Here is a 27,820-nt window from a genome sequence, read left to right as displayed (position 1 = left end):
TACTTTTATTAAGGTATAACTTGCATATAATAAAATTCACAAATAATGAGTGTATAGCTTGAAGAATTTATATAAATGTATGTACCCATGTAAACACAACCCAGTCAAGATATACATTGTTAGCACACCACAGAACCCTTGCACCTCCTACTCAGTACCTGTCCCAAAGGTAACCATTTTTCTGACATCTGTCAAAGTAGGTTTTGCTTGTCCTTGAATGTTATATAAATAAAATTATATATAAATACATTATATATAATAAATACATATGACATACAACAAGTAAGTAAATAAATAAATGTAAATAAAATTATACAATGTACTTTTTCCTATCAGCTTTATAGAGCTATAATTGTCATATAATATTGTTTAGGATATTCAACATGATGAATTGGTACACTTATTTGTTGAGAATAGTATGTACTTTTGTCTGGCTTCTGTTTCTCAACATTTATGAGATTCATCCATTTGTTGCAAATGGCAACACTATTTTTCAGTTCTGTGTAGTCTGTTATATGGAAAATCACTTATATTTGGCTTTTTTTGCCTTACTGTATGAAACTACAATACATTTGATTTTTGCATTTGACCTTGTTTCCTGTGAGTTTGCTGAATTACCTTACTCTAATAGCTGAACACATTATGTCAGATTCAAATAATGAGAGTTCTTTTATTCCCTTCTATTTTTTTTTTTTACCTTTTATTTCTTTTTCTTGCTTGTTTTAAAAACTAATACATCAAGTATAGAAGACATTCTTGTCTTGTTCATGACCTTCTTGACCTTGCTTGTCATCAGGAAGGCATCAGTATTTCACCATTAAGTATGATGTTATCTGTGTATATTTTAATAACCTTTATCTCTACTTACCTACCTGCCTACCTATCTATATTTAGAAAAACTATGTAGAGGTATTAAATTTTATCTATTGAAATGATATATATGTTTTTATTCCTTTATTTTAATCATGGTCAGCTATAGCAATTGATTTTAGAATGCTAAAACAGTTTCCTTTTTGGACTAAAACTTACTTGCACACTGTGTGTATATCCTTTTTATAAACCAGTGGTTTTGATATGTTGCTGCCTTATTTAGGGACTCTGTTCACGATCATGACCTACAGTTTTCTTTTCTATTAATGTCTTTATCAGCTTTTGTTATGAAGACTGTCCTGGCCTCATGGAACAGGTTGGAAAGGGGTCTTCCTTTTATTTTTGTACTCTGGAAGAATATAATATTGCTATTATTTATTCCTTGAATGTTTGAAAAAATTTACCAGTGAATCCATTTGGGCTTGTAGTTTTCTTACAGATTCAGCTTTTTTAATAGCTATGAGAATATTCGAATTATTTGGTTTCTTGTTTCAGTTTTAGTAAGTTGTGTTTTTGAGGGAATTATTTTCATTTCAGTGAAATTCACAAATATATTGGAATATAGTTGTTTGTAATGGCCTCAGAACCATGTTGCCTGTAGCCTTTCTAGTTATAAATCTCTTTTCATTGTTTATATTGTATGTCCTGTTTTTTTCTTGTTGAATCTTCCTAGGGGTTGTCCATTTGATTAATCTTTCAAAGATTTGGCTTTTGGCTTTGATTTTTCTCTATTATACACTTGATTTCTGTTTCACTGAGTTTTTTGTTTAAATAGTTTTTTTTCCTAGTTTCTACCTTTCTTGGAATAATTTCCTTTTTTTTTTCCTAGCTTTTTGTAATGGAAGCTTAGAATGTTTGTTTTCACCTGGTCTTATTTCTAGTAATGTGCACTTAGAGGCCTGGAATTTGCTCTGTTTTAGTACTATCCCACATTTTAATGTGTTGTATTTTTATTATCATTCAGACAAAAATATTTCTCATTTTCATTGTGATTTCATCTATTTGATGGATTATTCAGAGTTGTGTTTTGTTATTTCTATACATTTGGCAGAATTTTCAGTTTCTTTTCTAAAAATTTTTTTATGTATTTAAGTAATCTCTATACCCCGTGGGGGATTTGAATTCACAACCCCAAGATCAAGAGTCACATGTTCCTCCAACTGAACCAGCCCAGTGCTCCTCTAGTTATCTTACAGTAATTGATATTTATTTTTGAATTCACAACCCCAAGATCAAGAGTCCTATGTTCCTCCAGTTGAGCCAGCCTAGTGCTTCTCTATTTATCTTTCAATAATCGATATTTATTTATTTATTTAAAGAAAATTTTTTTAATGTTTATTTTTGAGAGAGAGAGAAAGAGAGCGAGCGCGCGAGAGTGGAGGAGGGGCAGAGAGAGAGAGAGGGAGACAGAATCTGAAGCAGGCTCCAGGCTCTTTGCTGTCAGCAGTGTGGGGCTTGAACTCATGAACTGTGAGATCATGACCTGAGCCAAAGTCAGATGCTTAACCAGCTGAGCCACCCAGGCACCCCCAGATTTTTAGTATAATTCTGTATTTGTCACATATCACTTCATTTATGATTTAAATCCTTCTTCTTTGTTGAAACTTACTTCATTGTCTAGATTATAGTCTCTTGGTAAATGTTTAATATGCTTTTGAAAAGAATATATATTCTGTAGTTGTTGGGTTTAATGTTCTAGCCTAGCTCAGGTTGAAAAGGTGGGTTGTTCAGATCTCCTATTTTCATGATTTTTTTTTTGTCTGCTTATTCTATCAGTCACTGAGAAATATATCTGTTAAAATTTATGACTATAATTGTGGATTTGGTTATTTTCCTTTTTTAGGTCTTTCAGGTTTTCTTTATTGTGAAGTTGATATATTGGAATATATACATATATTATCTCTTGCATATTGATTTTATTATATTATACTGTTTACTTAACACTCTTATCATGAAATGTCCCCCTTTAATTAAAATTTTGTTTAAAGCTTATTTATTTATTTTGAGAGAGAGAGAGGCTGAGCACGAGTGGGGGAGGGGCAGAGAAGGAGGAGGAGACAGAGGATTCAAAGCAGGTGCCAGCACAGAGCCTGATGCAGGGCTCGAACTCACAAACTATGAGATCATGACCTGAGCCAAAATCTGACACTCGTGACTGAGCCACCCAGACCCCCCTAATTATTTTAACTGGAATTTTTAGTCTATTTAATTTTTTGTTAAGGTAAAACTTACATACCATAATATTCACTCTCTTAAACAGTTAAGGGTTTTTTAGTATATTCACACAGTTGCACCTACCACTACCACCACCATCTGATTCTTAAATATTTCAGAAAGAAATCTCTTACTCGTTCAGACTTACCTTAGAGACATTGTGGTTTGGTTCCAGACCACTGCAATAAAGTGAATATCAGTAAAGTGGATCAAATGAATTTTTTGGTTTTCTAGTGCATATAAAAATTGTTCACACTATAGTGTAGTTTATTAAGTGTGCAAAAGCATTATTTCTAAAAAAACAACACACCTACCTTAGGTAAGAAGCATTTTATTGCTAAATAATGCTAATCATCATCTAAGCTTTTAGCAAGTTGTAATCATTTTGCTGATGGAGTGTCTTCCCTCAGTGTTGACTGATCAGGATGGTGGTTGCTAAAGGTTGAGGCGGCTGTTGCAATTTCTTTCTTTTTTTTTTTTTTTTTTAAGTTTATTTATTTTGAGAGGGAGAGAGAGAGAGAGAGAGAGAGCACAAGCTGGAGAGGAGAGAGAGAGGGAGTGAGAGAGAATCCCAAGCTGTGGGGCTTGAACTCATGAACCATGAGATCAGGATCTGGGCCGAAATCAAGTTGGATGCTTAACCAACTGCACCGCCTGGGCACCATTGTGGCACTTTCTCAACAGAAGACAGCAGTGAAGAAGGGTGCATCAATTCAGTCTTCCTTTCATGAATAGCTTTCCTGTTGCATGTGATGCTGTTGGATAGCATTTTACTCCCAGTCGAACTTCCTTCAGAGTTGGAGTCAGTCCTCTCAACCCCTGCTGCTGCTTACTCAACTCAGTTTATGTGATACTTGAAATCTTCTCTGTCATTTGAGCAATCCTGACAGAATCTTCACCCAGAGTAGATTCCATCTCAAGAAACCACTTCTTTGCTCATCCATAAGAAGCAACTCCTTATCTATTCAAGTTTTATCATAAGATTGTTGCAATTTAGTCACATCTTCAGGCTCTACTTCTAGTTTTCTTGCTATTTCCACCACATCTGCAGTTCCTTATTCAAGTCTCGAACATCTCAAAGTCATCCACGAGGGGTGGAATCAACTTTTTCTAGATGTCTGTTCACGTTGGTATTTTGACCTCTTCCAATGAGTCAAATGAACATTCTCAGTGGCATCTAGCATGGTGAATCCTTTCCAAAAGATTCTCAATTTCCTTTGCCCAGAGGAATCAATGTCTATGGCAGCCATAGCCTTATGAAATGTATTTTTAAAATAAAACTTGGAAGTTGAAATTACTCCTTGATCAAGGGCTGCAAAATGGATGTTGCAGGAGCAGGCATGAAAACATTAGTTTTGTTGCACATCTCCATCAGACCTCTTGGGTGACCAGATGCATTTTCAATAAGCAACAGTGTTTTGAAAGGAATCTCAACAGTAGGTCTCAACAGTGGACTTAAAATATTCAGTAAATCATGTTGTAAACAGATGTGCTGTCATCCAGGCTTTGTTGTCCCATTTGTAGAGCACAGGCAGAGTAGATGTAGCATAACTCCTAAGGGCCTTAGCATTTTTGGAATGGTAAAGGAGCTCTGGCTTCAGGTTGAAGTCATAAGCTGTGTTAGCCTGTCTTTTGAAGCAAAGCACTAACCTCTCCTTTCTGTCTGTGAAAGTCCTAGATGGCATCTACTTCCAACTTAAGGCTGTTTTGTCTACATTAAAAATCTGTTGTTTGGTGTAGGTATCTTCATTAATTATCTTAGCTAAATCTTCTGGATAACTTCCTCTAGCTTCTACATCAGCACTTGCTGCTTCACTTTTTACTGTTATGGAGTTGGCTTCTTTCCTTAAACTTCATGAATTAACTTCTGCTAGCTAGTAACTTTTCTTTGCAGCTTCCTTACCTCTCAGCTTTCCCAGAATTGAAGAGAGATGGGACTTTCCTCTGCATTAGGCTTTGGGTTTAAGAGATTGCTGTGGCTGGTTTGGTCTTCTATCCAGACCACTAATATTTTCCCTATATGAGTGATCATCCGTGTGTTCACTTGAGTAGGAAATGCAAGAACTTTTGCTTTGCATTCACACCTTCGTTGGTTGGCATAAGAGCTCTACCTTTTGGCTTATCTTGGCTTTGACATGTCTTCCCCACTAAGCTTTATCATTTCTAACTTTTGATTTAAAGTGAGAGACATTAGACTCTTCCTTTCACTTGAACACTTAGAGGCTACTTTAGAGTTGTTAATTGGCCTAATTTCAATGTTGTTATGTCTTGGGATAGGGAGGCATGAGGAGAGGGAGAGATGGGGGAATAGCCCGTTGGTGGAGCAGTCAGAAGACGATGGCGGGTTGGTGGAGGAATCAGAAAACATGTGTTTATTAAGTTTGTCATCTTATGTAGGCAGAGTTCATGGCGCCCCAAAACAATTACAATGGTAACATCAGAGGTAACACATCACAGATCACCACAAGTATAATAATAATGAAAAGTTTGAAATGCAGAGAATTACTAAAATGTAACAAAGACATGAAGTGAGCAAATGCTGTTGGAAACACGGTGCCGATATACTTGCTCCACACAGGGCTGCCACAAACCTTCAATTTGTAAAAAATACAATATCTGTGCAGTGTAATAAAGTGAAGTGCAATGAAACGAGGTATGCCTGTAGTAACCTGTGATGTCTTCCTCTCCCTAGCGCCTGGCAACCACCAAATATACTTTTTGTCTCCCTGTGGATTTGGCTGTTCTGGACATGTATATATACTGTCATACAGTGCATGTTATTTTGTGCCTGATTTCTTTCACTTACCATGTTCTAAGTGTTCATTCTTGTGTAGCATGAGTCAGCACTTTGTTCCTTTTTGTTTCTGTGGTTGAATAATATTTCATTGTGTGGATTTGGTGATTTTGTTCATTCTTTGGGTGATGAGCATTTTGGTTGTTTCTATTTTCTGGCTATTATGAGTAATACTGGTATGAATACTCATGTATAAATTCATGGTGGACGTATGTTTGTATTTCTCTTGGTTAAATAGCTAGGAACAAAATTGCTGAATTTTATGGTATTTCTATGTTTAATATTTTGAGAAACTGCCAAACTGTTTTCTACAGTGCCTGCATCATTTAAATTCCTACCAGCAAATATTTTTTGTCTTTTTATTTGTGCCTTTATTCCTCCTTTCTCTGCTTTCTTTCAGATTAGTCAAGTATGTTTTGTTTTGTTTTGTTTTATTGAGAGGGAGAGAGGGAACAAGCAAGCAGGAGAGAGGGAGAGAGAGAGAGGGAGGGAGAGAATCTTAAGCAGGCTTCATGCCCAGCACAGAGCCTGACATGAGGGTCAGTTTCATGACTGATATCATGACCTGAGCTGAAATCAAGAGTCAGAAGCTTAAATGACTGAGCCACCAGGTACCCCATATATGTTTTATTTTGTTACTATTTTAAGTTTATGTATTTATTTATTTTGAGACAGAGAGAGAGAGAGCGCGTACGTGCAAGTGCATGCATGATTGGAGGATGGGCAGGGAGAGAGGGAGAATCCCAAGCAGGCTCTGCGCAATCAGTGCATTGAGCCCCATGTGGGGCGTGAACTCATGAAACCGCAAGATCATGACCTGAGCTGAAGTCAGATGCTTAACCGACTGAGCCACTTAGGTGCCCGATGTATATTTTATTTTAAGAGATTTCTCCTCTATCAACTTTTAGTTATACATTTATTTACCATTCTTTTACTGATTATTGTAAAGTTTGCAACATATATCTGACTTAATGTATTCTTTTCTAAAATAGGGCTTATTCTATTTCCCAGGCTTTAGAGAACTTCTATAGTGATTGACTGCACATGTCTCTCCTATGTGTTTTTTTATGTGTATTGTAAATCTCACTTAGAGGGTATTATTTTTCTGTTAATGTCAGTGTTTTAGTTTTGTGTTAATAGGGTATTATTTTTGTGTTTATGTCAGTTTTATTTTTATTTTTATTTTTTTTTTAATATTTATTTCTAGGAGAGAGAGAGAGAGACAGCGTGAGCAGGGGAGGGTCAGAGAGAGAAGGAGTCACAGACTGAAACAGGCTCCAGGCTCTGAGCTGGCAGTCAGCACAGGGCCCGACGCGGGGCTCGAACCCACAAACTGCGAGATCATGACCTAAGCGAAAGTCGGACGCTTAACCGACTAAGCCACCCAGGCGCCCCTGTTTATGTCAGTTTTAAACCATTACTTATATTTTCCTACTTTTCCCCTCATTGTTATCTTCGTGAATTTTTGTAGTTCTGTAATCAGTTTCCTTCAGTCAGAAGAACTATTTCTTTCATTGCAAGTCTCCTGGTGGTAATTTTTTTTTTTTAGAAATGTTTAAAGTTCATTTATTTTGAGGGAGAGAGAGAGCAAGAGAGAGAGTGCACACAAGGAGGGGAGAGGCGGAGGGAGAGAGAATCCCAAGCAGGCTCTGCACTGTCAGCACAGAGCCCCATGCAGGGCTTGAACTCACAAAGCATGAAATCATGACCTGAGACAAAACCCAGAGTTGGACGCTTAACCAACTGAGTCACCCAGGCACTCCTCATGGTGGTAAATTTTTTCAGCTTTTCTTTGAAAATAATTTATTTTCTCTGCTTTTTTAATGGATGATTTTAGAGAATTCTTTGTTGGCAATATTTTTCCTCTTGCTATGTGGAAGGTTTATTATCTTTTCATTTCCATTGAAATGTCCTCCCACATTGTGGTTGTGTTTTTGAAGTCAACTTGTCTTTTATTCTCTGGTTGCTTTTAAGAATTTCAATTAGTGTGTGTTTATTTATTTATTTATTTATTTAGGCACTTTGGGTAAAATATGCCTAACTTCTTTTTATCCTGCTTGAGGTATGTGGACTTCTTGAATTTCCATTTTGATGACTTTTACAAGTTTTAGCTATTATTTATCAAATATTGCTTTTGTCTTGTTTTCTCTTTTATCATCTCCCTTATCTCCAAGTTGGCAATTTAGACGTATTTGAGACCTTTTAAAAACCAAGTCGTATTTGAGACCTTTTAAAAACCAAGTCTCAGGGCACCTGGGTGGCTTAGTCGGTTAAGCGTCCGACTTTCGCTTAGGTCATGATCTCGCGGTTCGTGGGTTCGAGCCCCGCATCGGGCTCTGTGCTGACTGCCAGCTCGGAGCCTGGAGCCTGTTTCAGAGTCTGTGACTCCCTCTCTCTCTGACCCTCCCCTGCTTACGCTCTCTCTCTCTCTCTCTCTCCTAGAAATAAATAAAAATTAAAAAAAAACCAAAAACCAAGTCTCGTGTTTTGTGTTGTATATTTCTCTTTTTTCTCTGTGTGCTTCAGTGTGGATGTTTTCTATTGAACTGTCTTCTAGTTTATCAGTTTTCTCTTTAGCCATGTTAATTATTTTATTAAACCCATCTAATGAGATCTTAACTTCAGATACTGCATTTTTCAGTTTTATGGTGAGCATTTGGTTGTTTTTCAAGATTCCAGTAGTCTCTTAAAATTTTTTCATTGTTTCATATAGTTTTAAAACCTCTTATTGAATGTATTAATATTGAATATATTAATCATAAATGTTTTTAGCATATGACTTAAAACATAATAAAACTTGGTAAGGATTTAACTGATTTCTTCTTAGCAGCTTGTCTCTCTTTTCTGCTTTACTCTAAACAAGTAATTGCTTGTGATCCATCTCATCTTGGAGATTCCTGTCTTCTTTTAGAGTTTAGCTAATTGCCTCAGTTTTTTTTAATGTTTATTTATTTTTGAGAGAGAGAGAGACAGAGAGAGACAGAGAGAGAGACAGAGCATGAGCAGGGGAGGGGTAGATAGAGAGGGAGATACAGAATCCGAAGCAGATTCCAGGCTCCGAGCTGTCAGCACAGAGCTTAATGTGGGACTTGAATCCACGAACCCTGAGATCATGACCTGAGCCGAAGTCAGATGCTTAACCGACTGAGCCACTCAGGCACCCCATAGTTGCCTCAGTTTTCTGATGGATTCAAGAAAAGTTATGATTTTTTAGGCTATCTTTCTTTTTGTCTTTGTTTGGCTGGGAGCAGTGCTTCTTACAGTTTTCTCTTCGTAACCAGAAGTCAGAACCCATAATAACCATTTTAAAGCCCATTCTGGGAATTCTAAAATCTGGGAATCAAATGTGAGTCTCTGTTTTGAGTCCCCCCCCCCAAATTTTTAGTCATTTGTTCCTGTTTTTTACAATTATTTTTAATTTTTTAAAGCATGTCTTGTAATGTTTATTGGGTATTAGAGTGAGTAAAATATTTGCAGAAGGTCTGTTGAATGTTATTTTCCTCTGAAGAGAGTTATTTTTTTTCTGGCAGTTCTAATGCTGTAAAGTCTTGTTTTTAGGCTTTGTTAGAGTTCATCCATTGGTAGTTTGTCCTAAGGTATGATTCTAGAGTCTCAAGAACTGAGGGTTTCTTTCCTTTTTTTAGTGTTCGTCCATCTTGACAGAGCTTGCTTGCCAGCCTCCGTCTCTACAGCATGCCTGGGCCGCTGAGATCACCTGGTGGCTCTTTAGTTGCCCATCACCTGTTTTTTGATAGGTTTCTCAGGATCTTTTCCTATATATTTGTAGACTTAGGAATCAGGTAACAGTTTCCGGGGGGAATTTCCATGTAGATTTATGAGTTCTTTTTCCACACATCTTAGGGGTCATTTTTCTCCCTGAAGCCCCACCCTACTTTAGCAACTGCAACCTCCAGCCTCTGCCAGCTTAGTCCAATTAGACTACAATATTATTCTTGGGCTTTCTTTCCTATTATTGATTATACAAAAGTATTGACTAAATGTGGAATTTGCTTGATGGACTCCAGTGTAGCCCCAGAACTCTTACCTGTATTGATTGCTTTCCTGTGCCTTTAGACAAGTTATTTTATATGTTTTATTTAGCATTCGTAGCTGTTCTCAAGAGTGCTAGTTCAATGCACTGTGCTTCATAAATTGGAGCCAGACGTACCATATTCTGGAATGGTAGTAATCCTGGAATTTTACTAATGCTTAACACCTTTCCATTAATATTGGTGACTGCTGCAAATCTTTGCCAGGTTCCTACTGTGTACAACAGATAAAATCAGTTCTTACATAATAGTTACCATAGACCATGAATGTTAGCTGCTTATTAACTTTACTTTTATCTTTTGGAATGAAAGAAGGTGTTTGGTATATGAGGAAGGATCTCTGAGAACCAGAGTACAAATGAGGAATCAATACTAACCATTAAAGGTCTTCATTAAACTTGTAATTTGACATAACTTTCTATGTTTTGAATTATAGTCATTGGAAGGTTTTCATAGAATTGGGAGTTCTTATCATAGTCTCTCATGTTTTTATTTCTAGGAAGATGAAGTCCTCAGTACATTCTGAAGAGGATGATTTTGTTCCAGAACTACATAGAAATGTTCACCCTCGAGAGCGGCCTGATTGGGAAGAAACACTTAGCACAATGGTAAATCAGTTTCATGCATATGTATCTGTATATTTTACTTACATAAGGAGTAGGAACTGATGAATCTTAAAAAAAATTTTTTTTACTTTGTTAATTTATTCAGGAAATATCTATTGAGCAAATAATCTCTTTCAAGCAATGTTTTAAATGCTGTGGGCAGAGTCTTAAACAAAACACACCAATTTCCTGCCTTTGTGGAGCTTTCATTTTAATGGGGTAGGAGGAGAAGGAAATGAATATATGTTAAGTGATGGAAAGTGCTATTGTAGACAGTTAATGCACAGTAGTGGAATTACAGAGTGGTAGCATAGATTGGAAAATGGTGATTGCTGGCTCTCTAATGGAGTGGCCACAGCAGGCCTTTAGGAGAAGGTGAAATTTGAGCTGAAGGACATGGGGAAGTGAGTAGTATGCTTATCTGAAAACATCATTTTAGCCATTGGAAGAACAAGTTAAAGGCTGTGGTGTGGGATTAAAAAGTAAGTTTGAAGAAACACAAGTAGGACATGTGGCTGAAATTGAATGAGCCAGGGGAAAAGTAGGAGATGAGGTCAGAGAAATGGTTTGGATGGATGGAGTGCCAATCTTGTAGTTTCTTGTGGCCCATCATAAAGACTTTGTTTTCTTATGCTGAGTGAGATGGGAAACCCCATTGGAGGATTTTTGGCCGAGAAGTGACATCATTTGGCTTGAACTTTTAAAGGAAATCTCTGGTTTCTGTTTATAGGCTATAGGGGGAGGCAAAAGAAGAAATAAAGAGATCAGCTAGAATGTTATTATAATAGGTGAACAGTAGTGGTAGCTTGAAACATACTGGTAGATATGGTGAAAATGATTGGATTCTGGATAGAGTTATACAAAGCCTACCGTTTTTGCTGATGAATTGGATATATAGTGAGCTAAAGAGATGTCAAAGATGACTTCCAGTTTTTTGGCTTGATCAACCTGAAGACTGGAGTTTACATTTCCTGAGATACTGGAAAAGCAGTTTTTGTTGGGGACTGATTGGGAAAATCCTATGCAATGTAGTTTTCCACATGATAAGTGTGAGATACACATTTAATGTATTATAACTTTTTGCAGTTCAGGTCTGTGAACAGTGAAAAAAAAATTTTTAATGGAGAATAACATTTTATTTAATTGTAGTTAAAAATTAGTGTTCTTTATCATCAAAATTGAATGCAGATATCCATTTTTCTTTTTCTTTATTTATTTTTTTTAAATATTTTTATTTATTTCTAGGAGAGAGAGACAGCGTGAACAGGGGAGGGTCAGAGAGAGAGAGAGAGACACAGACTGTGAAACAGGCTCCAGGCTCTGAGCTGGCAGTCAGCACAGAGCCCGACGCGGGGCTCGAACCCACAAACCGCGAGATCATGACCTAAGTGAAAGTCGGACGCTTAACCGACTAAGCCACCCAGGCGCCCCTGCAGATATCCATTTTTCAATGCTGACCTATAATGAGATTTCATAATTTTAGTTTTGAAAATGCCTTTTTCAACCAGGTACTGCCAAGTGCTGACATCCGTTCATGAGCTTATGATTTTAATTGAGCATATTCATCACTTAGAGGACATTTATAGAATTCTATTAGATTCTTTTCTTGATATTTACCTTTAGCATAATATTCTATTATAAACTTCCAATGGAAGGTTAGATTGAAGCCCCTCATTTGCAAAGGTAAATAGATTTTGCAGTATGGAAATTTACTTTGTGCTTGCACTGTGGTCAGAAAAACTATTGGAACTGTAGTCTGAGCTCTGAAAATATATTCACTGCAAATTTATGTGGTAATGGAGATCTCTCCTCTTGTTTTAATGTTTGATAGCTTGAGAAATATATATATGGCAGCTCATGATTGTGAGTCTAACATTTGTCACAGTTTTAAGTTTTTCTTAAGCTATTTTCTTTGCAAAGGTTAAACTGGTCAAGAAATAGCATCAAATCTACAGCAAAAACTAATTATGAAAGCCATGTAGCATTCAGTAACAGAAGTTGAAAACATGTCCAACTGAACTTTTTCTGTTTCACACTTTTTTTTTTAATCAAAATCAGTATAATGTTATCTTAGTAGATTCCACTTCAGGTTGTACTGAATCAATGTTTGTTGAATTTAATTGAGAATATTTTTGGCTTTGGTTGTCCCATGCAGACTTTTCATAGGGACTAATTCTTTAGTCACTTGGAACTCAGCATTGACTCCTTAACAACTGAGCAATATTGGCTGCATTTGTTGACTCAAGAGTTAAGGAAAACCAGTCACAATCATTTACCTTCTTTGTAAATTGACTCTTGATCTTGTTCTCAATGACCACAACTCCTTAAGCCTGTACTTAACAAAAGCTTTTGTTTTCTCTGGATTTCTTTGCTATAGTTAAACATGATTTAAGTGATTCATCATCGGGCACTGGCTTTTCTTGCTCTGCCAGCAAATGATCTACTTGGGAATTTACTCTGGATGCAATCTTTATTTTTGTGAAGGAATTCTCTGTGAGGTTTTACTCATTAACTCTGTTTCAGAGTTTTCTAACTTTTCATACTGTTGTTTTTCTATGAGTTGAGAATATTGTGATGAATGCATAGTTTGGTGATGTTTGATATATAGTCTTTTGTCACAGCTGTAGTGCCAGTGCATAACAAACAGTGTTTCGCCATCTTATTTGATAATAAAACCCATGTTCTCCTTTGCCTTAACTGTTCTTTGCTTATTTTTTACATGTGTACAGATTGGTAATTTAAATGTGGTCTGGTGATACACGTGGAACTAGAAATGCTGTGGAGTTATAACTCGGTAGTACAGTTTCGGGTGTGATGAGCAGCAGTATGAATCAGTGAGAGTGCCTCATAAGGTCTTTTTCATAGCTACTCAGTTCTGTCATTGTAATGTGAAAGCAGCCATAGATAACACATAAGTGAGCATGGCTGTGTTCTAATAAAACTATTTATGGACACATTTGAATTTCACGTAATTTTCATGTCATTAGATAATCCTTCTTCTTTTGATTTTTTTCCCCCCAAACATTTAAAAGTGTAAAAATCATCTCTAGCTTTTGGGCTGTACAAAAACAGGCATTGGGCTGGGTTGGCCTTTTTTTTTTTTTTTTTGTATTGCTTATTTATTTTGAGAGAGAGCACACATGTGCATGCATGAGTCAGGGAGAGACAGAGAGAGGGGGAGGGTGAAAATCTCAAGTAGGTTCTGCACAGTGCAGAGCCTCATGCGGGGCTCAGTCTCATGAACTATGAGATCATGACCTGAGCTGAAATCAAGAGTTGGATGCTTACCCTACTGAGTGACCCAGGTGCCCCTGAGTTGGCCCTGATTTTGGGCCCTGCCTTATATAATTATAACTTAAGATGTAAGGCTTTCTGAAATCTTCCTGATAGAAAGTCGTTCTATTTTAATTCCCATAGTTTGTTGTTCATATCTATGTCTTAATACTTAATCTCATTTTAGTGATTTTTGGTTGTATCTGTCTCCTTTTATTACATTGTGAATTTTTGAGAAAGGGTAAAGATAATCTCGTATTCATTTTATTGAAGGATAAAATTTAAAAGTGGATATGATCATGAATCGCTTAAAATATAAAATGAATACGTGCCTGAGATATTTAACTCATTAATTAATGAAGGAACCAGTCAAGTGTTATAACTTGATTCAAAGGAAATTTGGTTCAAAGCAGAATTCAGAGTGCCTTACTGTTAAGAGATTAATCATGCTAAAATAGATGCAAATAGATGCAAAAACCGGCAAAACTGCTTAGTTCCACTGGACACAATTTGCATTTCTATGGACAGGAATTATTTGTACTGTTAATTTTCTGCAAGTTAACTTCTCTGCAGAGATAGAAAATAGCCTTAGTAAAGACAAGTCCCACATTCCTATCTAAGCCAAGGAATCCCTGGAGGTGATAGCATTCCATTGAAAAGATATTCAGTAATTTGGTTTGCTGTTAGTGTATGGAAACAACTGTTTTAATGATTTTGTATTCTGAACCTTTACTGAGTTTATTAGTTCTAATAGTGTTTGCTTGGAATCTTTAGGGTTTTGGATATAATTTGTAATCTAGAAATAGTTGCAATTTTATTTCTTCCTTTCTGATTTGGAGGTCTTTTATTTCTTTTTCTTGCTTAATTGCTCTGGCTAGGATTTCCACTGCTATTTTAAATAGACGTGATGAGAGTGTACATTCCTGTCTCCCTGATCTTAGAAGAAAAGCTTTCAGCTTTTCATCACTGAGTATGACATTAGCTCTGGCCCTTGTCATATATGGCCCTTATTATATCATCTGTATTGAGAGTTTGTGTCATAAATGGATGTTGAATTTTGTCAAAAGCTTTTTTTTGCATCTTTTGAGATGCTCATGTGATTTTAATCCTTTATTTTATTAAGGTGGTATGTCACATTGATTGATTTGTGGATGTTCAATTATCCTTTGATCCCTGGAATAAATCATATCAGATCGTGGTGTATGATCCTTTCAGTGTACTATTGGATTCAGTTTGTGTCTCTGTTCATCAGGAATATTGTCTTGTAATTTACTTTCTTGTAGTGTCCTTGTCTGTTTTTGATATCAAAGTAATGCTGGCCCTGTATAATTAGTTTGAGAATGTTCCCTCTTATTTTTTGAGAAGAATTGGTATTCTTCTTTAAATGTTTGGTCAAATACACTAGTGAAGCTATCTGATTTTTGATTACTGATTCAATCTCCATACTAATAATTGACCTGTTCTAACTCATTTTTAAAATTAAGACAACAACAAACCCTAAAGTAGCCCCTTCTCCTTCTGTGGTTTATGGTCTACAATTTATTACTCTTTATAAATTTATAATTAGCTACAAGTATTGTAAAAAAATTAATAAAAAGCTATCATTTTTCTAAATTAGTAAGTAAAATATTTATTTGCAGTTATTTAACAATGAAATCATTTAGTGAAAAAAAATTAGGATCTTAAAAATGAGGTAAAAAACCCGAAGAGAGAGAATCTTCAACCAGTCTTGAATATTTTAACTAAAACCACCTTATATCATACTTCTTAGTGTTTCATTATTTATATTATTTTTAGTTCTAATTATATCTGTATTCTCAGAATGGATCCTATTAATTCTCAAGGTTTTTTTATTGATTTTGGAGGTGATGTTTTTAGGAATGGTTTCTCACTTGAGTTTCTTTTTAAAATCAATGTGTTCAAGGCCAATGGCTAAAGCAGGTTATGTTGTAGTAAAGAAGTTGTTATTGACAAAATAAAAACGGTCCTTGGTGAAAATGCTCATTGATGCTAACCACCAGAGCCATGAAAATTAAACAAGTTATAAATGTTGAACTCCCAAAATACTGAGAATTCTACAAAGGAAGGTAACAAGTTAATGCTCAGTGTTGTTAACATTGTATATGTACCCCTGCAAATGCCATCCCCTTTTCCTTTCTCATACATGGACACATGCGTGCTTGGCTCCTGTGTGTGTGTACACACATGCTCTCTCCCACGTGTACATGCTTCCTCTCTCTCTCACACACACAATCATGGTCCCATTCACTCACTCTGAAGGGTTGGTTTGCTCTTTCCTTCTGCCTCTCCTTCCCACCTGCTCAATGCAGGGATTCATTCACAGGGGTCTTTATGCTTGTTTCTTCCCACTTCTCTACTGTACCTGCAGATTTGACTGTCATCTCTCTCCAGATGACTTCATGTCCCATATCTCTAGGTCCATAAGAATTCATTCCCCACTGGAAGGTCCTATTGAAACTGTGAGTTATAGATTTTCACTAAATCTCCGTTTTCCTTCTTCCCAAAATAAGTTTCTTCCTTTTAACCTGATGGTTTATGTTAAGAACACTAACTTTATCCCAGTCACTCGGGTTCAGAATCCTTGCATTTGTTTTAAATCATTTTGCTCTAGTCACATGGCCTTTTCACTCTTTCTCAGATATGTCAAGTATTCTCCCACTTTAGGGCCTTTGTATTTGTGTTCTCTTCTCCTGGAAAGTGCTTTCTTTATGATCAGCAAAGCTTGCTTTTTTCCTTCCTTCTGGTTTCTTCAAATGTTACAGTTAAGTACCTTTCCTCACCCTCTTAGAGGAAAGAATACCCCTGTCGTCCTTTTTTTTTTTTAAACTCCGCTTTAATTTTCTCTACAGCATTGCAAATGTAATTTGTATCATTATTATCTTTCTTTCCCATTAGATTTTAAGCTCCTTGAGTATAGAGACTGTCACTTTTGTTAACTGTTTCATCACCTGTGCCTGGCATAGTAAACTCTTAGTAAATATTTTTTGAATGAGTGAAATTGTCATTCCTGGACAAATAGAAACACTTGTTTTTCCTTGAAAATGCCTTGAATTTTCCTGCTTCATTATCTCATTTGTCAGATGTTAATATCTGCTTTCTTTTTCTTTTTTTATTTTCTGTTCTTTTATTTTATATTCTCTTTTTTCTCGTCTCTCTTTCCTTTTTTTAAGACAAAAGTTGAGACCATTGGTACATTTTTCTTAACTTTTCAAAAGTACCCTATGTATTTGGACCATTTCCCCCATCTGTTGCCTGCTTTCTAAAGAGGAACGAGGATTGGTGAAAACAGCTGGATTTATTTCTTCCTGAATAATCTTGAGGAAGAGGTAATTTTGGAGGAGGTCTGTATTTTGTTTATTGCTTCTTATATTAATAGTTGTCCACTCTGTTTGATACTTACACCGGTTCCTTTTACCCATTGAGCTGTAAAAATATTGCAGTTTGAGTAAAAGAAAAAAAGTCTTTGCAAATGTTCTTTAAGTGAATGTGTTTAGCTCTTTTATTACTGTGTTATGTTTAACAATTTATTTTTGACTGAATTTTACTTAAAACTAGAGAAACCAATGATGTTTATCATTTCAGAGTCTTTAAAAGCTGAATGTTTAGTTTTGCTTTCTGAATAATCACAAATGCAACCATTGATTAATATGTAAAGCCCAGGTTTTGAATTTGTGCCAGTATATTCAGAGCTCTTCAATAAACAACTCCAAACCCACCCCATTCCACCGTGCATCCTTTTCTGGCTGAAGATTGTGGGAATTCTCTGGCATGAATCAAGTGGCATTAATTATTGAAGATAATTAATGGACTACGCGTTCTGAGATATGTATTAGGTGAACCATATGAAATTGTTAGTTTTATATGTTAAAGGGGCTCAAAATTGAAAGTTTTATAAGGTTAAGCCTAAAATCTTTTGAATTGTTGAGCTGATCTCAAACCCAGTATTTTATTGTTAGTTATTAAACTGAAAACTACAGTTGATCCTTGAACAACATGGGTTTGAACTGCGCAGATCCACTGGTACCTGGATTTTCTTAGATAAATACAGTATGGTACTATAGATGTATTTTCTCTTCTGTATGACTTTCTTAATAACCCCCTCACCCCCCCAGCTTATTGTAAGAATACAGTATATAATACATATAACATACATATAATGTGCTGATTGACTATTTTATCCTAAGGCTTCTGGCCAACAGTAGGCTATCAGTAGTTAAGCTTTGGTGAATCAGAAGTTAAGCTTCAATATTTGACTGTGCCAGGGGTCAACATCCTTATACACCACGTTGTTTAAAGGTCAGTTGTACATTCCAAATATTGTGCTATTTAGTATTAACATCTAGATGTTACTTTTACTGATAGAATTTGTTATGTAGCTTTTCAAAAAAAATTATTAAACTTATGAAACATTAAGGGAAAAAGTACATAAAACATACAGTTAGAGGAATAGTGATTTCTATAGTTCTGAACTGGAGTGTCATGGGTAGTCTAGAATCTTGCTATTTCTTTCTTTAATAGAAACTTTCCAGTGAAGAACCTCATTTGTGGTTCTTTCTTCCCTTCTACCATACTTTTGTTTATACCCTACCACCTTATTTCTGAAAGAATTCGTATTTTATATTCTATATTCTGTATTTAAATATTACATGCAAATTTTTATTAGATCTGTTGTACAAAATTCAAATGTAGAAACAGATTAGTATCATTTTCTAGCAGCACTTGAAGACTGGCAGTAATTTACATGAATAAAGTCCCTATAAAGGTAATGGTATACTGTATTTAGACTTTCCTAAGTAGCTTACTATAAAATATCTGGCAAATTTATGCACAACAGTGGAGCCCTGGATTTTCAACAGATTAAATACCTTCTGAATAAGGTGCAACAGATTAAATACCTTCTGAATAAGGAGGATTATCTTTTAATGATTGGAGCAAAAGATGAATCTATTATAGAGAAATATAAATTTCAGAATATTTACCAGTTTTGCTGATATGTCAGTGTGTTAATTTTTACGTTGATACCAGATGTTGTCTGTTAGGAGCTTTGTGATTATTATAGTAATGGTACTTGGTAATAACTTTACCTAAATTATTTTAAACATTGCCCTGAATATTTTTTTCTCAGTGTTAGTTGGTTCTCTCTGAAGAGATATTATTTTGGAGTAGATTTGAACTGTAATGCAACTTCTTCACTGTGAAGAAACTGATTATATAATCATTTTTAAAGATCATAGATTTTTTTACTAAGTAATCTAACCCAATTGTTCCCAGGCAAAATAGAAAATTAAATAGGAATAATTATATAGTTTACTCCTGGGGCTTATTTGACGGTTATTTGTATGCTTTGGGAGTTCTCCTTGTACTTAAATCTACCTGCCTCCTTTGATTCCAAAGTGTTTTTTAGCATTTGCATGTTAGGAGTACAGTTCTAAATAACATCTTGAAGGAAATAAGTGAAGAAAATTATGTAATTTGTATTTAACATTAAGGATATTTTGTTGTATCAAAAATTCTTTTGAAGATATTCACACAGATAACTCAATTAATTAAAGTTTTTGGTAATATACTTTAAACATTTTAGTGATATTATTATTCAACATAATACACTGTACATTCAATAGATTTAGCTTTTCTATAGTATTGGGATAATTATTATTACATTTCCCTTCCTTCTCTCTTGCTCCTTTGTAAGAAAGGGAACAATACTTAGACCAACTAAAATTTAATAACTTCTAGGGGTGCCTGGGTGGCTCAATTGGTTAAGTGTACGACTTTGGCTCAGGTCATGATCTCACGGTTCGTGGGTTCAGGCCCCGTGTCGGGCTCTGTGCTGACAGCCCAGAGCCTGGAGCCTGCTTCAGATTCTGTGTCTCCCCCTCTCTCTGACCTTCCCCTGCTCACGCTCTCTCTTTCTCAGAAGTAAATAAAAAAGCATTAAAAAAATTTAATAACTTCTATAAACATGTTTTATTTCAGAGATTTGTTCCATGTCCATCTTATAGTTAAACTAAGGTTGGGTACGGAAACTGGCAGTCCTGTTTGCCTTTCTTGACAGAACAGATTTCATATTCAAATCTTGTGTTTTTAGTTGGCTATGTATATGTTAATACGTATGTATATGTACAAATTTTCCCTTGACTTATGATGGGGCCATGTCCTCATCAACTCATTGTAAGTTAAAAATATTTTAAGTTGAAAATGCATTTGATACATCTAACCCAGTGAGCATCATAGCTTAGCCCAGCCTATCTTAAATGTGCTCAGAACACTTACATTAATTAGTTTACAGTTGGGCAAAATCATTTAACACAAAACCTGTTTTACAATAAAGTGTTGAATATTTCAGTGGATTTATTGTATGTTGTCTGGAAAGTGAAAAACAGAATGATTGTATGGGTACAGAACCATTGCTTATCCTCATGACTCTTGTTGACTAGGAGCTGTGACTCACTACTGCTGCCGTCCAGCGTCACTAAAAGTATGCTACTGCATATTGCTAGCCCAGGAAAAACAAGTTCAAAACTTAAAGTACAGTTTGTACTGCATGTGAATTGCTTTTGCACCATTGTAAAGTCAAAAAGTTGTAAGTTGAGCCATCTTAAGTCAGGAACTGTCTATATGTATGCAGTTCTACCAACACAGAAATAGCTCCTACATTTTTTTTTTCCTGTTTAAGAGGCCAAAGATCCTTCCTTTTACTACTATATTTTAAGAAGAAATGTTATTTTTAATTATCATTATCAAGAAACATTATTTATAACAGTATTCTAAAGCTGTTGTGCCCTCTCTCAAATTCTGAGGACAAATAAAAAGAATATGTTAAATAAGATTTGAATCTGTTAAAGGAAAAAAGTGAGAAATAACAGAAAGTTACCATTTTTTTCTCCTGAATTATTTTCACATGCCTTTTGCTAGCCTTGTACATAAAGAAGATTTTGATCTAGGCTTCTTTTACTCACATATGTTGTATTTGGATTTTTTGTTCTTTGGAGAAAAGACCATTTTGGGCCTTTTTGGTAACAGTATATTCTTACACTTGATTGCATTTTGATGTCCTTTGTGAATGCTTATTTGGTGATATTATTGTTAATTTTCTATAACAGTTTCAGATCCATCTTTGTTGTTCTTAAGTATTAACTACTCATTTTGAATAATTTGCCTTTATGCCCAGTTGCTTATTCAGTTGCTTATTGGGTTGCTTATTCAGTTGATGATATATGTATATGTATGTTTATGTACCTCTGTGTCAGTTTGCATGTTATTGGCTGCTGTACCTTTTGAAAATAGGAGATTTTATATAAAATCACTTACATTTTAAATTATTGCAATTATATATAAGTACAATTACATCTTCATAATTTAGTAATGAATATCATGGAGCTGGGTTTGGGATTTCCTGCCCCTCTGCTTTGCCCTGTTTTGTAGGAGGCTAATCCCTGCAGACTACATTTCCTAGGCTCTCTTGCCAGGAGCAGACCTGTGGCAAGGTTTGGTCAGTGGGAGGCACTGGTAGAAGATTAGAGGGCAGGAAAAGGGGAGAAAACAGGTCATTTCTCCTCTCTTTATCTGGTTTGAGGTGCGTCTCCATTGTGGTTCTAGCTCCTACCAGATTAACTCATGACTAGACTCAGTGAACAAAAAATTCCATTTTATTACTAGAACATGGGTATATCTCATCATAAATATGTTTTTTTTTTTTTTTTACAAATAGTTTATTGTCAAATTAGTTTCCACATAACACCCAGTGCTCATCCCCACAAGTGCCCTCCTCCATGCCCATCCCTTCTCCCCCCCACATCCATCAGTCCTCAGTTTTTGTCAGCATTCAAGAGTCTCTCATGGTTTGCCTCTCTCCCTTTCCCCCATTTCCCCCCTTCTTCTCCCGGTTGGTCCTCTGTTAAGTTCCTCCTAGTCCTCCTATACGTGCACACATATGATATTTGTCCTTCTCTGCCTGACTTATTTCGCTCAGCATAACACCCTCAAGGTCCATCCATGTTGCTACACATGGCCAGATTTCATTCTTTCTCATTGCCATGTAGTATTCCATGGTATAGATAAACCACATCTTCTTGATCCATTCATCTGTTGATGGACACTTAGGCTCTTTCCATGTTTTAGCTATTGTGGAGAGTGCTGCTATGAACATTGGGGTACATGTGCTCCTATGCCTCAGCATTTCTGTATCCCTTGGGTAAATTCCTAGCAGTGCTATTGCTGGGTCATAGGGGAGTTCTATTGTTAGTTTCCTGAGGAACCTCCACACTGTTTTCCAGAGGGGCTGTACCAGTTTACATTCCCACCAACAGTGTAGGAGGGTTCCCGTTTCTCCACATCCTCGCCAGCATCTAGAGTTCTCTGATTTGCTCATTTTAGCCACTCTGACTGGCGTGAGGTGGTATCTCAGTGTGGTTTTGATTTGTATTTCCCTGATGAGGAGCGATGCTGAGCATCGTTTCATGTGTCTGTTGGCCATCTGGATGTCCTCTTTGGAGAAGTGTCTGTTCATATCTTCTGCCCATTTCTTCACTGGGTTGTTTGTTTTTCGGGCGTGTAGTTTGGTGAGTTCCTTATAGATTCTGGATATTAACCCTTTATCTGATATGTCATTTGCAACTATCTTTTCCCATTCCGTTGGTTGCCTATTAATTTTCTGGGTTGTTTCCTTGGCTGTGCAGAAGCTTCATAAATATGTTTTTACTCTTGTTCTTTCCTAAATTTCCTATAAATATGAATACCTAGTTTTGTCTCTTGGAATCATCTTGAATATCTAACCTCCTTTAGTTCTGACAGGTTGTGATGCATTTGCATATGATAGCTGTAATATGTAGGTAATATGCAGAGGTGGAAGAATGTAGCTGGCTTGCTTGCTTTCTCTCTCTTTCTCAGTAAAGCCTTCTTCCTTTATAAAAATAAAACATGCTAATATAGAAAATGCAGAAAAGTGAGAAAAAAAAAGACTCCCCATAATCCCATTTCCCACACTGGTGAAATTATTTTGGTATATTTCCTTCGTGACTCCTTACAATGGAGAGATATTTTAATTTAACACCCATATGAAAATGATTTTCTTATACAAATTTCTCCAAATTGTTACTTGCAAAGAATATTGCTTTGTTAATATAGTATTTTCCCCATCATGTCTGGGAATGTAACTTTATAAGAGTTATAACTCTTATAAACCATATAGAGTTTTCTTTTTCTCTCCTTTTAACATCTGCCTTAATATTAAGGTGCTGCAGTGAAGAGAAAACTGAATATTCACCATGGTACATTTTGAAAAGTGTCATAGGTAAAGGAGTTGGCTGGTTCACTGGAAGGAAGAGATCTCTGGAAAATACTGGCTGGTAGACATAGTGTAGGGACCCTTGTGAAAGGGGAATAAAAATTTTTGCCACGGAGAGGGAAAGGAATTCAGTTTTCCTCCTTGAGGGGGAAAAGAGTGAGGGTCTTGAGAGCTGCAAAATGGGTATGGAACAGACTGTGGCATGCACATTGAAATATGGGTTTCAAGGGAGAAAGTAGAGATGGCTGTTGCACTGAGTCAGATCTGTGTACCTCATGCTGGCTACCAGCCCCACCTGCAGAAATTGCACTTGCTTCCAGGACTTGCCTTCACATGAGCAGACTCCTGTGAAACTTCATTTGTTGTCTTAACAGTTCTTTGGTCACAAGTTTGGCCAAGTTCAACTGGGTTTTCTGCTCAGGGTCTTGTAATGCTGAAATCAGGGTGTTGGCTGGGTTGGGCTCTCATTGGAAGACTGAAGAATCTGCCTCCCACCTTATTTAAGTTGTGGGCCGAATCTGCTTCCTTGTGGCTTCTTCTAGTTCCTAGGTGTCTGTGTGTGTGTGGTGGGGGCCAGTTTCCCTGCTGTCTGTCAGTGAGGGGCTGTTTTCTACTATTAGAGATTACCTGAATTTCTTCTCACTTGGACACTTCAGTCTTTAAAGCCAGTAGCAGCACCTTGAGTCCTTATCATGCTTTAAATCTTTGATTTTCCCTTTTGCTACCAGCTGGAGAAAACTCCTTTTGAAGTGCTTTTCTGATTAGATTAGGCCCACCCACACAGTTATCGTATTTTAAGATCTACTGACCTGGGACTTGAATTACATCTACAGTGTCCCTTCCTATCATTAGCTAGGTTAGTGTTTGAATAACCAGGAGGTAGCAATGTTGGCAGATGTTTGGAGGGAGAGGGTGGGCTGCTTTTAGAATCCTGCTTACCACAGTGTTATATAGTTTTTCTCTTATATGTGCCTTATATGGTATTTAATTCACGTTATAATATTAGTTGATAGAAATTACAAATATATCAGGTGATTTAAAACCACTAATACTTTATAAAACTACAAATTTTTATTATTGCCTTGGAGAAATTTATGTATACTGTGTGTTGTAATTGGTGTTAAGTGAAAACTCTTAATAAAGAAATTTAAGGACTACACAATACCTATAATATAGAATGTATTATTGATGCTTTATCAATTAGTAGGATCTTGAATCTGCTTTATTCATTCATTCATTCATTCATTCATTTATTTATTTTTAAAGATTATTTATTTAGTTTGAGAGAGACACACACATGCCCTGAGGGGCAGACAGGGAAGGGGTGAGAGAATCCTAAGCAGGCTCTGCGCTGTCAGTGTGAGCCCAGTGCAGGGCTCCATCACGAGATGTGAGATCATAACCTGGGCCGACATCAAGAGTGGGATGCTCAACTGACTGAGCCACCCAGGTGCCCCAAGTTTGTTTTATGTTTTTCACTTTGATGAATATCTTTATGATGAATTTTGCCTTTTCTTTTTACTATTATTTTATGGAGAACTAACTTTATCTAGAGCATGAAAATCTCATGTTACTTACCAAGAGTTTTGTTAATTTGTATTCTAAGCAGGAATGTTTAGTGTCTATTGTGCCATATCTTTTCACTCTTAAAAAGTTTTAGTCTTTCATATTTTGATAGAAGAGAAGCTGTTTCTCGTTGTATTTTTTTATTTAAAGAAGCAATTGACTCTGAACCTTTTTTCTTCCATATGCCTATATTAGATGTAACAGATTTTGTAAAAAAAAAAAAAAAAAAAAACAACAACTTAGTTTAAATACTGTGTCTAATGCACTGTGGCACGTTGTTTCTTCTTTATTGGTCTCAGTTTCGCTTTGCAGTGGAATAGCAGAATGAGATTTCTTTCAGCGCTCTGATTCTATGTTAAACACTTTTCCATACCTTACTTAAAAATCTGTAAGACCCATTAGCATTTTGCTAGTATCTATTAAGATGGACTTACAGACTTTGGGAGAAGATAGTCACGTAGATAATACAGAAGGGATGATCATTGTGTTGGGGCTGACTATAGAAGTAGCCAGGTTTATGGTTCTATATCCGAACACAGTGTGTTACACGACTGTTAAATCACTTCAGTTAACACAGTCATGGGAGAGCTTTACGTGGGAGCCGGAAAACAGGCATTTGCAAGATTCTTTAAAGATCTGTACCAGTGGCAGGAATGGTGGAATATTTTTCTGGATTAGGGAGTAGTGAAACAGACAGGATAACATTACCCATTCCTGTTTTTGTTAAGTTTTCAGTATCAAATAATACTACATTTCCTGAAATGAATGAACTGTTCTCGTATGTGGTTTAACTGGTTCAGGTTATAGAGAAGCAGATACTGTCCTTTTTATAGATGCCACATTTTTCAGACTGCCTTAGCTTTTTACTAGTGAGGATATGCTTTTAACTTATGGTTAACTTGTGGTTAAGTATAGGCCTTAGATCTCGTTATGTGAATTCTTATCAAACAGAACATGCTCTCCCCCGACTTATATAATTGAGTTTTGAAAATAATTATAGGGCTTTATTTTTGTTCTTCATGCACTTTATAATCATTTTAGTTTGTCTTTGCAGCGTGTTAAAATAAAGTCTCTTAAACTTCTGTCACTCAAAGTGTTAGAATCCCTTTTAGTTTTCTTCTGTCTATAAATTTGATAAATATGTCATTTGTCTTTTATAAATATCTTGAGAATTTCTGAATGAAAGAGCCTTATGATCTGTTACCTTCTTTTTGTTGCATAGTGATTTGCCATGTAATTGACACTTAACATATTTTGAGTATTTAATCATTTAAAAATTTAAAATTTCATTGTAAAATTCTATTCGTGGGTATATCACAGAAGACTCAGCTATATGCTGACTGTAGTTATTTAATGGACCTTTTGCATTTACCTGTACAGTTATTCTAGCAGCCTTAGTTAAACCTGCCACCACCAAAAAATGGGGAAATGATAAGGGTTTCTACTTAATTTCCTTGATTTATATTTGTATCTTATTCTGAAAACCTTAGTTTTTAATGAGATTAACAATTACTTATTTGTTTTAATCTCCTACTTTCAATAGTTTCAAAATGATAATGCTAAATTACTAAAAATACTTTGTTTCCCTTTCTCTCTAAGATGATATGTCCTATTTGAGGTCTGTTACTTCACATTACTCTCATTTGATGTAATTCCTCTCTATGTGCTTAAGTTTCCAATTTAAAATAATAAGGTTCATTTGTTTTATTTGGCTTTTGATTTTAATGAATTCCTTTTTTTTTTTTACCCCAGCGTAATTTAATTTAGTTTTACAAATATTTAAAACATTTACATCTAAACTATAAAACGAGGCATTCAGAAAAATCTAGCTTCTATCCCTGTCTCCTTGTTCCTCCATGGGTAAACATTCTAATTGACTTTTGGTTTATCCTGTCTCATTTAAGTATAAGAAGATACACATATTTTTACTTTTAGTTAAAGGATAGCTTGTTCTTGTACTATGCTTCTCCCCACCATGACCTATGCAGAAGATTATTTCGTAGCAATAAATTAAAATATTCCTCATTCCTTTTATAGCTGTGACTATTCATTTGTGTGGCTGCAACATAGTTTACCATTCCTTTATTGATGGACATCTAGGTTGTTTCCACCCTTAAGTTAATAAAGATAGTCTTGCAAAGAATAACCTTATGCATATGGCACTTTGTACTTTTGCCAATATAAGAAGAAAATTGTAAAGAAATTTATGTATTATTTTGGTAAGATTTGAGAGAGAGCAGAGATAAATATGTTTTCAGTTTACTCAGTTTATTATTGTCATCGAGCAGTCTTCTTGGATGTTGTTATCATGAGTGGGTATTGAGTTTTATTAGATAATTTTTCTGCACTAATGGCAACAATCTAATGTTTTTCCTCATTTATTTTTAATTATAATTAAGATTGAATTATAATAATAGATTTTCTGTTGTTGGACCAGCCTTACATTCCTGGAAAATTCAGTTTGGTACTGATTTATTTTTAAAAATTCATACAGTGATGGATGCGGTTTGTTATTTTATTTAGGAAATCAAATCAAAACAGTGAGTTTCTTTCCAGGTGTTACCAGTCTTGCATTCCTAGGATCTACCTTGTCATGGTATTTTCTTTTTTTTTCCCCCATTGTTGGCCTCCTTTTTTCTAACGTTTTATATTCCAACTTTATATTAAAATTATTTTATACTTAAAGCAGAATGCAGAAACCTTGCCACCATGTAGGTCCCTTTATCTTTCCCTTTTAATATTCTAGTTTTTATAAGTATTACATTTACATTCATCAATCAGTGTTGTTACAATTTTTCCTTTCGATTGGCAAATATATTTTAAAGGACTTAGTAGATTAGTGATCTATTACATTTACCTAATTATTTATTATTTCTGTTGTTCTCCCTTTGTACCAGAAGGTCCATGTTTTATTCTGATACCATTTTCCTTCTATATGAGGAGCTTTCTTTAACATTTCTTTTAGAGCCCATCTACTGGTAACAGATGCTCCTGATTTTTAAAAATATGAGTATGATCTTATTTTTATGTCATTACTGAAGGATATTTTCATATGATGTAGTTTTCTCTGTTGAGAAACTTCTTTCAGCATTTTATAAATGTTGTTTCACTGTCTTTTGATCTTCTTAGTTTCTAATGAGAA

At 35.5% G+C, this 27,820-nt stretch overlaps 1 protein-coding gene across 3 annotated transcripts in view; it reads left to right on the top strand.

Moving 5' to 3' along the window:
* ARHGAP32 (Rho GTPase activating protein 32) overlaps positions 1–27,820 on the top strand; it is a 308,055-nt gene that overhangs the window by 105,422 nt on the left and 174,813 nt on the right. For all 3 annotated transcript variants that reach the window (XM_039240249.1, XM_039240248.1, XM_039240252.1), the window contains exon 3: positions 10,427–10,535. In XM_039240249.1, coding sequence (XP_039096180.1) covers positions 10,431–10,535 — 105 coding nt within the window. In that variant the 5' untranslated portion in view covers positions 10,427–10,430. The remainder of the gene's footprint in view (positions 1–10,426; positions 10,536–27,820) is intronic.

The sequence above is a fragment of the Hyaena hyaena genome, unplaced genomic scaffold, assembly GCF_003009895.1.
Source record: "Hyaena hyaena isolate Hyena2069 unplaced genomic scaffold, ASM300989v1 scaffold_171, whole genome shotgun sequence".
Taxonomy (NCBI): domain Eukaryota; kingdom Metazoa; phylum Chordata; class Mammalia; order Carnivora; family Hyaenidae; genus Hyaena; species Hyaena hyaena.
The sequence above is the reverse complement of the archived record's forward strand: the minus strand, read 5'-3'. Positions and strand labels throughout refer to the sequence as shown.